General features: G+C 44.2%; 1 protein-coding gene across 1 annotated transcript; it reads right to left on the minus strand.

Annotated features, from left to right (window-relative positions):
• Positions 1–270: 270 nt before the first annotated feature.
• LOC144760716 (olfactory receptor 5M5-like) lies at positions 271–1,227 on the minus strand. Its single transcript, XM_078646547.1, has one exon. The coding sequence runs from the start codon at positions 1,225–1,227 to the stop codon at positions 271–273; it is 957 nt and encodes a 318-aa protein (XP_078502673.1).
• Positions 1,228–13,299: the final 12,072 nt, after the last annotated feature.

The following is a 13,299-nucleotide window of genomic DNA, read 5'->3' on the forward strand; positions in this document are numbered from 1 at the left end:
ACAAAAGTTAGGAGTCCTAACTTTAGGACTCCTAAATGCCTTCTGTGAATACCGAAAGTCTTAAAATTAGGATTTTTCTTAATTTAGTAGTAGTAAAGTTAGGACTCCAAACTTCTGCTAATACCGAAACAAGTGAGTGTCTTCTGTGAATACCAAAATAAGTAAGTGCCTTCTGTGAATACCTAAATGGTAGTAAGTTTAGGATTTTTTCTTAAGTTCGTTCTGTGAATCGGGCCCTCTGTGAGGTTGAAAAGTTTACAAGGGTCACTGTCAGTGTTTCATGAATGTGGAGCGCAAGATCTTCTTTAGGGCTTCTTTAACATCATTGTTCCTCAGGCTGTATATCAGAGGGTTCAGAGCAGGGATAATCACCGTGGGGATCAGACCTATCACTTTGGACTGCTCCTCCGAGCTATTTGTGTTAGGCTGAGCCTCCATTAGGAAGCCACTGCCGTAGAAGAGGAAGACACAGGTGAAGTGGGAGATGCAGGTGGAGGCGGCTCGGCGTCTCCCCGCGGCATCACCGATCTTCAGAATGGTGCAGACAATGTACCAGTAGGAGACAAACGTAACAGAAAGAGAGCTCAGTACTACAAAGGCAGCGAATACATAACGAACCAAGTCATTTATTGAGACGTCAGTGCAAGATAGCTTCAGGAGTACAGGGTAGTCACAGCCAAAGTGGTTGATGACATCAGGACCACAAAATGATAGCCTATAAAGACAAACTGCATGAATCAGAGAGTGCAGAAAACCACCTATGTATGACCCGATAATTAAGCGCACGGACAGCCCTTTGGTCATAGTGACTGTGTATTGCAATGGGTTACATATAGCAGCATAGCGGTCAAACGCCATTGCTGCCAACAGGAAGTATTCAGTGCTTCCAAAGGCAGCGAGAAGGAAAATTTGAGTTATACACCCATGCAACATGATTGTTCTTTTCTCATTTAGAAGGTCAGCCAGCAACTTGGGGGAGAAGGTGGTTGAAAGCCCTACATCTAAAAAGGCAAGCTCGGTGAGGAAATAATACATGGGTGTGTGAAGTTGTGAGCTGAGCCAAACAATGACCAGGATGCAAACATTGCCCAGCAGAGTGAAGGTGTAAACTAACAGAAACAGAATGAAGAGCAGCACTTCCAAGGTTGGCTCTTTGGTGAGTCCTAGAAGGATGAGCTTGGTCACACGACTTCCATTTACGGGTGTTATTGTTTCGGATGTTAACATCGACCTGAAAGAAAGAAAACATAGGGGCATATTACCCGCTATTGCTTGGTTAGAGACAAAAATTTACCGCTGAGCTGCGGCGATTTTTATCGCAGATAAACCTTGGTATTACCCAGGTTTATCGCAAAAGCGATAAAAAACGGCCGCAATGCATGAATATCGCTGAAAAGTCCGCGATATTCGTGCATTACCGAGCTAATGCTCTTAGCCATGTTATCCACCTCCCATTGGATAACATGGCTAAGAACTGCTCAGGGCAGGTGTTAGCTTTTGGAGATATTCGCGCTTAGCGCGAATATCTCCTAAAGTTGGTAATAGGAGATAGCGATGTTAGCGACGGTTTCCAGTTGCTAACATCTTGGCACGCCCACTTTGCATGTCATTAGTGATAAATATCACTGACATGCAAGATGGTCGCTATCTCCTACTAGCTGTCGCTAACTGGTGTTAGCGACAGCTAGGTAATAAGGAGATAATTTTATCTCCGCTTTCTTGGTTTTTAAAGCCAAAAAAGCGGAGATAAACCCCCTTGATAATATGCCCCATAGAGCGCAGATGTCCAATTCACATACACAAAGCATGAACACTCACAATCCTCGGTAAATCCATATGGGGCTACTCATTAGGGTTGCTCTCTTTCTTGGATTAAAAGATCTCTGGGACACAGTGGGTCTGGAATTCCCACCCTGACACTTCACCTCTAGGCAAAATGATCAGGTGTTAGTGTCTGAGACCGAACATAGAGAAAATCATGCAAGGATATATGAAGACACACTGATTCACACCTCTCATTGACAATTAATCCATTTACAGGGATAATTCCATGTCTCTCAGATTTATCTATGATCATGGCATCAGCGATTCTGGCGCTGGTCACCAGGCCGAATTCTGGACAATTGGTAATGCGTCCCTAAGTCAGTTAAAAAATTAGATTTTCAGAATGTTGACTTGATCCTGCAGAAAACAGTCCATACGATAAAACGTTGCTTAAAAAATATTTAGGCAATCATCAGTGCTGTAAATTAAAGAATGTGTGCCCTATTTTTCACAGATGACAAGTGAACTACAACTGTTTTACCCATATTTTGCAAATCATTCTTTATAATGTTGAGGAAACAAAATGAATAAGAAAGCAAAGATAAGAAGAGACAAGGTAAGTAGAAAAGAATGACAGTGTGTATGGTAATGCACCTTCCGTTTGAATAACAAATAGCACAAAACTGTATACTTTAAACAATGTTTTAATGGTGAATGGTCTCTTCTTATTTCTGTAAAAATTTTGGGGTGGGCGTTCACCTACTCAAGGAATAATAATGCTAACTTGTCAGGGTGAACCCCAAAGTCACATATTACACCTCAGCCAAACACCCTTTTGTAGTAATGGCACAGGATAAACAGGACTATCGTTGGGCACTGTGTAAAGTAGGTATGCAGTACCCAAGCAATAAATAAGTCAAACCACTAAAGCTGATAAACGGATAGACACAGAAATGAAAACATTGCAATAGAGGAAACTGGAGAGATGAATTTAAAAAAAATGTAAGTGAAAATATTGCCAATAAGCACTAAAAGCCAATGATAGTATTTGTAAGTGGTAGACTAGGACATTTGTGCAATTGTGTGATACATCACTGGACAAGTACACCAAGACGGTTTGTGCTGATCAAAGATTTGTCCTTCGGACTCAGGGTTTGATTCACATCATGGTGGTATGGATACTCCGTCACAACCGCGATCGAGTATCCCTAGCACCAAGACTGTGGTCTGTCTGCCCGATTGTAATACTGGCAACGCTTTGGTTTAATCACTGCAGAGACTACTCTATCTCCACCTTGATCAAACCCCTCCAAAGGGCTGATGGATTAAGGGCCATCAGATGTTGACTTCTTACTGCATCCACCTAATTTAGATGGGCAGAATTAGATGTTCATTTTCACTGCCTATAACTACCAGGCAACCATTGTGGCAAGGAGCAGTGAAAACCACAAAATACTTCCCTCACCATGCGAAAGGACTCACATGGGGAGAGGAGCATTGTCTTTTTTAGTTTCACAAAGGAAATCGTTATCTGGAAAACAGTTTACTGTATGGCTTCATCATACTTTATGGAGCCCTGAATCAAACTGTAAACAGCATTGACAGGAACCGCTGTGATGTCAGTACCTGACAAGGCTTTAAGAAATTACCCCCAGCTTGGAGATCATTTCATAATTTGGCAGGTGGAGGTGCAGTCAACGCTCTTCCTGGCAACGATTTATCAAGTGGTTCCTGGCAATTCTTTAAGAAATGGCCACTAGATTATCAGTCATTTCATAATTTGAGTGGCAGAGGTGGAGTCAAGGCAATTGAGTAAATTACTCTGTTTCCCTAACTGTCAAACATCCAGCCACTAAGTTATAAACCTGCCTCTAAGTCTTGGAGCTCAAAATCATTCAGCGGGGGAAGTGCAATGCTGTATCCAATGACGTTGAATTAAAATTGGGCACCTTTGCTGTGAGTTCAAGCTGAAAGGACCATAGGTCTTTAAAGTTCAAACATTTTTCGAAGTCCTAACTTTTCTGGGATTCTGGAGCAGTCCTCTGGGTCAGGTCTAATCACCCTATGACTACAGGATCAGCACTTCGGGTCGGGACTCACTCCAGCAGTGGCCATCAGTAATGTCCAGTGAAGTTCCAGTTGGTACTGGTCAACTGGTCATTTCAGGAATGTACCTCTTGCATCATTTTGTGTTCATGTAGCTACACAGCAGGTTAGCCAAGGGGGCCTTCAATTTCACATATTTTAATGGGTATAAGAGGTAGCAGGCAGCAGATCCAGTCCTCTTGTGATCCTCTGCAGGTCAAGAAAGTATTCTGAGGAGGGTTTCTTAGGGTGGCACATTTATGGTGTGTATCTGCCCGTAAGTAGGGAGACTCCAGGACTCTTCCTAAGCAGTGGGGAAAAAGGCCTAGGGTCACCCTCCTCAAATTTGCAAACTGCAAACTATGCCATATTACTCCATTCTCTGAGAAATCCAAGATGACAGAGGCATTCTTCTCTTGGAGGAAGCTTCTGTGCCAGTGAGGGTATGTATAAAGAAATGAGTGGAACTCCCGTCTGCATTCAAAACTGGATCTTGGGGTAGCTTCCTGTCCCACTGGGTTTAGAGTTACCCTGGCTAGTGTGGGAATTTGTAAGAATGGTTTTCCCTTTGTCATCTCTTACACTAAACTATGAATGGGTAGGCTTCAGCTCAGTCACTTTCAATTTAATTAAATTCCACAGCCAACCCAATTGTTGTTACTGAGCTGTTAGAAATCATATATATATTACACATAATCTATCCTCTCACCAGGCTGAAGCCATTGTTCTGCTCTGTGAGCAGTTTTCACATGAAGGTCAAGCCCTGGCATAGCAGCTACTAGCAAACTTGGGGCCGTTTTACAAACATTTTCTGCTGGGTTAGCATCACAAACTTGATGGTAACCAGCAGAAAATGTTTTTTTCCTAATTTACTTTCCAGCGCAAAATATGTTTTGTGCTGGGAAGTACCCTAAAAGTAACACAAGGCATCACAAACTAATGCTTGGTGTTACTTAACACCAAGGGGGCATTACATGGGTGGTACATGGGGTTCCCATGCAAACATTAATGCATTTTGATGCAAAACCCTATCTACAAGCAATAGTAGTCAGGGATTAATCTCAAAAGTTAACGGCATTTCAAAGACATTAAAAGAAGAAAAAAAAAATTCTCCTTTCTTTTCCAACTTTGCAGGTGTGCTGCACTGTGCAGTACACATATAAAGTAGATACGTGTTAACTTTGTCTAGGCATAGTATTTTTTACAGGAATGGTACCCTTCCTGTACAAAACCTATGGTAGACTCAGACACGCACGCCACCGCTATAGAGCTAAGGTGTGTGCCTGGTGCCCAACAGCTGAAATCAGCACCGGCGCTAGAGAGAAGGGAGGAGAGAGTCATATCTCTGTAGATACGGTGCTCTCCTGCTCCCTCTCTGTCAACACATTGCAGCCTTGTTGGCTGCTGCACTGCTTTGAGTGACAGTTTCGGAAATCTCCCCCTAAGCATCCAGGAGCTTCAGACAGGGAGATGGTAACTTTCCAAAAGTTACTTTTCCTAAATGCTTATAAAAAATACAACTTCAACATGGAGTTGAAGCTTTAATGATAGCAAAGAAAGAATTTGAATGACTATTTAAGCCAATTCCTATCAAACGTTAATGATTAAACTTTACAATCTGTATTTTGACATCTTCTATGATCCAGGTATAGCCCTGTCAGTGATAATAGCTTTGGGGTGTAGCCAATGGAGGAACATGACAACATGTTCCATTTATAAATAGACATTCTACCTCGTGGGGGATATGGTGTAATTAGGGCTCACATATTAATATTTACCATCATGGTTTCTCACCTGTCAAAAATGGGATATAATGTTGACAGTTTTGACAGCAGGTTTTTAGGCTTCTGATGTCCGGCTACACATGTGAAGCCTAAAGCCATGTTGAACAGGCCAAGCATGTGGATGATACAAAAAGTGATGCAGTACAGAGGTGGCATTTACCTTCCAGGCCTGGATGTATTTTCTACACCATAATATACCATGCACCATGCTAGGGACACATAGTCATGTTAAATTGTTGATCAGGGGTAAGCCATTCAGCTCCTGTTTAGGGGAGATAATGTTCTAATGACAGGAATTTTGATTCTCAAAGAGGGAAACAAAATTAGGGCTGTCCATGCAGAAAACACTGATTTGCTACAATACCCTATGCCATTGCGGGTTATTCCTACCATCAAACCTTAACCCACTGGCCTATCGCTGGCTTTCCTATTCTACCACCCTATTTAACCCCACCATACGTATTTCCTAGCAGCTTAAAGTTAACATTGGATCTAACATCAGCCAGCCCACCCCCTGGCTGCTTTATTTTACCACTCACCATAACCTCACCTCTTAAAATTTTGGTGCTCAATTATCTTACTCAGCTCATCCCCACCTGCCATGTCTGGGTCTTCTATCCTAGCCCACAACCTCACCCCACCAACTCCATGGCCTGATGGTCTTGTTCGTGCTTCTTTTTTTTTCTTGTTGAGTGTTTCTCCAGTGACTCTTCAGATGTTTTCAGCACAGGTGGATGATCTGTAAGAAATTGGGGTTACAGGTTGAGTGGGGTGAAATTCTTCTCACATAGCAACCACAATCCATGTCAAGGTGAAGTTACACGAAAACCTTCAAAAAACCTGTGCTCCACTCTCAGGTAGCTTGGCACAGAGTAACCAGGCTTCAATCAGAGGCAATCTGTAAAGTATTTGTGCAAAACTTCAAACAGTACCAAAGTGAAAACGCACTACCAAAAAGATCCAAAACCGAATTAATGTTTTTGTTGTTATTTTTAATATATAAAATCAGTCTAAAGTTATAAAAATCTAATCAGTAGAACAAGAGCTATGCATCTTAAAATAACCAAGTGAAAATAGTCCCAAAAAGCACAAAGCACCAACTGTGTCTATCTGGTCACACTAGACAGGAACAAAGTCATTAGTTTAAGCCAACCGCAAAGAACCGCAGGCTGGCTGTAGGAACTCAGTTAGGCTAGCTGACAAGGCTACCTTAAATGATGGTTGCGAAGAGTTGTGGAGTCCTACATCGCACAGCCGAAGCAATGCATTGCTTCTAAGGATCTGTGAAGCTGTGAGACCCAGCATTATTATTGTGGATCCTGTGAACAAGAGCTTGTAAATGTGATGAAAAGTCCGGTGCCAAGCATGTGCCTTACAACTGAGGCAATGCATTGGTTCCTGGGAGTTGTGAGGCTGCAATGTCTTAGTTCCGAAGAGCTGCAAGGATGCAATGCTAGTTCCTAGCATCATTGCTGAGGATCCCATCGACAAGAGATGTGTCATGATGTGGCATTTCAGGTGGAGCTGTGTGGATGCAAAGCAAAGTCCCTTGCATCAGGAATGTCCACGCAAAAGAGGACATGTATCAGGCCTGCAGAGGGTTGTGTCAGTTCTGCTGGATCCACTTATAGGGTCGCAGAGCACCTTCAAGTCCTCTTCCAAGGGCCCAGGACTCTGCAGGCATTCCTTGGAAGAGTAGGACTCTCAGTTACACAGTCCGGGTGCTGGTTACAAAAGATTAGCCATTAGAGTCACTCCGGTGGTCCTGGGTTCAGATTACTTTACCAGCCCGCCTCACCAAGGCAAAAGGGTAGGTGGCAGCAGGTCAGCCCAGGAGGCATCAGTACTTCAGGGCAGCATTCCTGCAGAGATGCTGTCCTTTAGGCAGCACAGCAGTCTATCTTCCTGTCTTCCACAAGTCCAGTAGTGTAGCGAAGAGTTGGTATCTGAGGTCCAATATTCTATATACCTGATACCTCATTGAAGGGGTAGAAGCTTCTAGAAGTTTCCATTTGAAGTGCCCAGGTTTTCTTCCTGCCTTGCCCTCGATACAGACTAACTACATGGGGTATGCAATGATTCGTGTGAAGGCAGCACTCAGTCTATTCATGAGCAATTAGGGCTGTGCCGAACTCTACCTTCCCATCCTGCAAACTACACCCAGTTATCTGACCCAGGACAGGCTGCAGGCACTAAACTGATAAGGCAGGAGGATGCCATCTTTGTAAAAATGCTATTTTTATAATCGTAATAAAAAAACAACTTCACAAAAAAGGATTGTTTCCTATTACAATTCCAAAGACACCAATCATGATCCGTTCAGATGTTCCCATTTGAAAGTTACAGCTTAATACATGTAATAAGGTAACTCCAATGTTATCCTATGGGAGAGGTATGCCTGGCAATAGTAAAAAACTATTTTAAAGTTTTTATTTATCAGTACATGTCTGCTCCATGTCCTCTGGACAGTCCAGAGTCTACCCTAGGGATAACATATGCATTAACAAATGAAGGTTTAGTTTGCGTGAACGTTATTTTTTTATTGCCATGTCAAAGTGGCTATTTAAAACTGCACACACCTGAGACATGTTTGAAGGGCTCCTTTAGTGGGTTGCACAATCAGTGCTGCAGGCCAACTAGCAGCATTTTATGTTCACAGGTCCAGGGTACATGTAGTACACTTTACTAGGGATGTAGGATGTTTCTCGATTTAGGACTCCTAAATGCCTTCTGTGAATATCAAAAGTCTTTAAAATTTAGTAGTAGTAAAGTTGAGAACAATCCTAATTTTTAAGACTTTTGGTGTTCACAGAAAGCATTTAGGAGTCCTAAAGTTAGGAGTCCCAACTTTACTACTACTAAACTGAGAAAAATCCCAATTTTAAGACTTTCGGTATTCACAGAAGTCATTTAGGAGTCCGAAAGTTAGGAGTCCTAACTTTACTACTACTAAATTGAGAAAAATCATCATTTTAAGACTTTCGGTATTCACAGTAGGCATTTAGGAGTCCTAAAGTTAGGACTCCTAACTTCTGTGAATACCGAAATGAGTAAGTGCCTTCTGTGAATACCAAAATTAGTAAGTGCCTTCCGTGAATACCAAAATGGTAGTAAGTTTAGGATTTTGTCTTAAGTTAGTTCTGTGAATTGGGCCCACATACCTTAGCAATGGTTAGCAGCTGTAAAGTACACAGAGTCCTAAGGCCTACAAAAACAAGATCAGCATAAATGGAGGTGTGAGACAATATATATGGGAGAACACCTGAGACTAAAAGCTGTCAAAGGTAGTGATGAATGCAGGTCTGATACTTGCTGCTGTGATGATGAAAGCTATGCTGCTGGCAGCTGTCATGGGAACATTAGCTACTCTCACTGTGGGGGCAGGTGGAAATTGTTTGGAGGAAACAGGGCGGGATTAGGGAGCAAAACCCTTTGGATAACTATGTCAGCGCTGACCCTGTAGATTGAGTGAGCTCAGTGAACACAAAAGAACACTGCAAAGAAGGTAAGGGGGGATTATGATTATCCCCCTAAAAATGAAGAAAATAAAAAATGCAAATATGGTTACATTTATAGCAAATTTTTCAGTCTCAAACCCTGACAACCCTGACAAATCTTTGTGCAACAGGGCTGCACAGATTCATGGATGAATAGTTAAAGGGTGAGGAGTGGGTGGATTAAAATGTCTGTTAATTCGTTAATATGTAACTTTTAACTACGTGAACAAAAGCTTTCAATGCACTGACCTAGGATGGGTGATTTGTAAAACACAAAAATATCACCCCTTAAGGTTTCAAGGTGCTGGGGGCCATCAGGGAGATTAAGTAAGCTGTTGCCCAGAGTCATATGATCCTGAGCGGCCGAAAGTGACTGGACCATGATCCTGCTCTCTGGAGTGAGCCCACTCTGGCCACTCAATCAATCAATCAGGAGTTTGTTAAAGCGCGACTACTCACCCGTAAGGGTCTCAAGGCGCTAGGGGTGGGTGGGTTGGGGGGGGTGCAGGTTCCATTCCATCAAGGAGGGGGTCTGTGGAAGAGCCAGGTTTTGAGGTTTCTTGCGAAGATGGGGAGCGATGTTGTCTGTCTGAGGTGGAGCGGAAGGGCGTTCCATGCTTTGGCCGCGAGGAAGGAGAAGGAGCGGCCTCCCGATCTGGTCTTTCTGGTGCGGGGGACCACAGCGTAGGAAAGCTGGGCTGATCGCAGGGTCCTTTGGGGTGCGTGGAATTTGAGTCGGCTGTTCAGGTATGCTGGTCCGGTGCCATGGAGGGCCTTGTGTGCGTGGGTGAGCATCTTAAAGGTGATTCTCGCCTCGACAGGGAGCCAGTGGAGTGTGCGCAGGTGCTGGGAGATGTGGCAGTGTTTTGGCAGGTTGAGGACCAGTCTTGCGGCGGCGTTCTGGATGTTCTGTAGCTTGCAGATGAGGTTTTTGTTTATTCCGGCGTAGAGTGCGTTGCCGTAGTCGAGTCTGCTGGTGACCAGGGCGTGAGTGACTGTCTTTCGGTGTTCGAGCGGGGATCCATTTGAAGGTCTTACGAAGGAGGCGGAGGGTGTGGAAGCAGGAAGATGAGACAGAGTTGTTCTGGCAGTCCATTTTGAGCTCAGAGTCCAGGATGATTCCCAGGTTGCCTGCGTGGTCTGTGGGGGTTGGCGGGTTTCCGAGGGCGGTGGGCCACCAGGTGTCACTCCAGGCGTCGGGGTTTGGGCCCATGATGAGTACTTCTGTTTTGTTGGTGTTTAGTTGTAGGCAGTTGTTTTTCATCCATTTGGCGACGGGGTCCATGCCTTCTCGAAAGTTGCGTCTGGCGGTGTTGGGCTCGTTGGATAGGGAGAGGATGAGCTGGGTGTCGTCTGCATATGACACGATGTTGAGTCCGTAGCTTCTGACGATGGGGGCAAGTGGAGCCATGTAGACGTTGAAGAGCGTCGGGCTGAGGGAGGAGCCCTGGGGGACTCCGCAGGTGATAGGTGTGGGGTCCGAGAGGAAAGGGGGGAGTCTGACCCGCTGCGTCCTGCTGGAGAGGAAGGAGCAGATCCAATCGAGGGCCTTGTCCTGGATTCCTGCATCGCAGAGTCTGCGTATTAGGGTGCGGTGGGAGACTGTGTCGAACACCGCTGATAGGTCGAGGAGGATGAGGGCTACTGTTTCTCCTTTGTCCAGTAAGGTGCGGATGTCATCTGTTGCGGCGAGGAGGGCGGTTTCCGTATTGTGTTTTTTTCTGAAGCCGGATTGGGAGGAGTCGAGGATGTTGTGTTCTTCAATGAATGTGGCGAGTTGGCTGTTGATGGCTTTCTCGATGACTTTCGCTGGGAACGGGAGCAGGGAGATGGGTCTGTAGTTTTTGAGGTCAGTGGGGTCCGCTGAGGGTTTCTTTAGGAAACCACTGAGCCACACCTCTCTATAGCTCTCCATAGCTTCCACCATGAAACATCACAATGAGCAACCCCTCATCTGTGGTAATTTCAACCAGTTTTTGGGGCAGCTTCCTCCCCACTGGGATTGGATCCTGGCTGCATTGGGAAAAAAGAAGGTGCCATATGCCATTTCCATTTTACATAGGAGCCCCATTTGAAGTAAATTAAGTTGCTGGGTACTACCCAAATAGTCATGCTGTCAGAGGGACAGCAATGCCTCCTCACACTCTGAGAACAGCTTTCACAACTCATTCAGGTATTGAACACTCAGAAGGCATCAACTGGAGTCTACTGTAAATTTGCCTCCACAGGCTTGATTCCAGAAAAAGATACATTTCTAAAATTACATTGTCATTTTTATTTATTAGAAATCTAACTTTACCAGTGTATCACTCTTTTATTAAATATTATACAGCGTCCAAGAATTATATTTGTAGGTGTTTCCTATCTGAAGATAGCATTATTAAAAAATATATTAAATTAAATAAATGTAAAAAAAATGTAAAATGTAAATTGACACTTGTATAGCACACTACTCACCCGCAAGGGTCTCAAGGCGCTTGTACGAATACCGCTGTGGAACCCATCCTGGCTTTCCCTGTGAGGTGTCCATTCCTGGGCACCCCCAAGGTGGAGGCCAGACATCCTTAGCGTTGTGGGGGCGATTGCATTAATTTTTCATCATATTTAACTTTTAAATACCATGCACCTTACCTCATGGCATTAAAGGCCTACTTTGACATGAGCTAATAATTTCTATAAAGAAGGTTTTGACTTGTCAAGATTAATTTTACAGGTCATATTGCAGTTTGAGAACTCCTTCAGTCAGGTTATAATGGTAGACCTGAAGCCATGTTGCTCCATAGCACTACTCAAAAGCGTGAGCAATATTAGAGTCACCCGGTGTGGAAAAATGCCACTCTGTAGGGTGCACTAGAATGAAGTACACTATGCAGAGTGTGTGAGAAACCTCCAAAAGGCAGGTGGAGGTAAAAGTAGATAATACTAACTCTCATTTTGCAGTAGTGTGGGTGAGCAGTTAGGCTTATCAGAGGGTAGAATGAAACATTTGCTGTACTCACAGAGGCAGTAAATAAGACACTTGTTCAAGAATACATCCAAGACAAATTTGTAAAAATGATGTTGATTATTATGTAATGTTTAGAACTATAAACACAGATCTAAGGTAAGCATTTTTGGAGTTTCAATTTTTCAAAGATCAGAAAAGATATCACTGTTTTGCGCAAATATGCACCGAAGGAAAAAATGGAAAATGCAGAGGCATTCAGGCAATGTTTTCACAAAGTTCACCTTTTCATTTTATGTCAATATCAGCACCATGTTCAAATTTCCCGCAGGAGAAGTTCCAGAACATCACAGATCAACTGGGAGAAGATACTGAGGGTCTTGGAAGCTGGTGCGCAAAGACAAAATGGGCCACTTGAAAGTGCACTGTACAGATGGACTTCCTTGGAGGAAGGAGACTCTAAGGTCAAAGGAACCATGGGAGCAGGGCTGATTCGTCTGTCCTGGGACCGATGGGGCTGGGTGCAGAGAACACAGGTCAGCCCAGCACAGTGCATCTTGAGCAGGCAACTTGAAGAGGCACTATTGGGACAGCTGGGCCACTCAGGAAATGTGTCTCGGCTGTCTCAGCCTCTCTCAATGGGTGCTTACTTCTGGTGCTTCAGGAGTCCAGAGTGGATTCTTCTTCTCAGTGTTTGCTACTAGGTATCTGGTGCCGCAGGTATGGGTCTGACCCTCCGTAGGTGTTGTACCTTGTCTGGCTTTGGTCTTGTGTCGAGGTCATCAGGGGCAGCATGGTGACAAACCAGACTTCATAGGATCCATGCCTGTGGTAGTGGCATAACATAGGCCCCCGCAGCCCCTCTGGGGTGGGGGAACCCCAATTTCCAGGGGGCCCCCTCAGCACAGTACTCTGCCCAGAAAGCTCCTTAATGGATTTAAAGGGGGACCCTCCACATACATTACAAGGAGACCTCTTCAAGTTTTGTTACGCCAGTGGCCTGCGGTGTGCATGTGGCTAGTACCTTCACTCCAAGGGAACTTCATGGTGATTTCTTGAAGGCTGGAGGTACTCTAGGGTTCTTAGAGCTCTTTCAGGTTTCAGGACAATACAGCAGCCACAATTGTCAAATTCTGGGAGCAGATGGCAGGGTTTGGTGCCATTTGCTGTTGCACCAAGGTTTTAGTTCATTAGTAGCATTTTGTTTTTGTCCTGGTCTTCTCTT

Source organism: Lissotriton helveticus, chromosome 1_1 (genome assembly GCF_964261635.1).
Source record: "Lissotriton helveticus chromosome 1_1, aLisHel1.1, whole genome shotgun sequence".
NCBI lineage: Eukaryota > Metazoa > Chordata > Amphibia > Caudata > Salamandridae > Lissotriton > Lissotriton helveticus.

Excerpts from the sequence above, each read along its gene's own strand:
- LOC144760716 (XM_078646547.1), bottom strand. The coding sequence starts at position 1,227 with ATGTTAACATCCGAAACAATAACACCCGTAAATGGAAGTCGTGTGACC.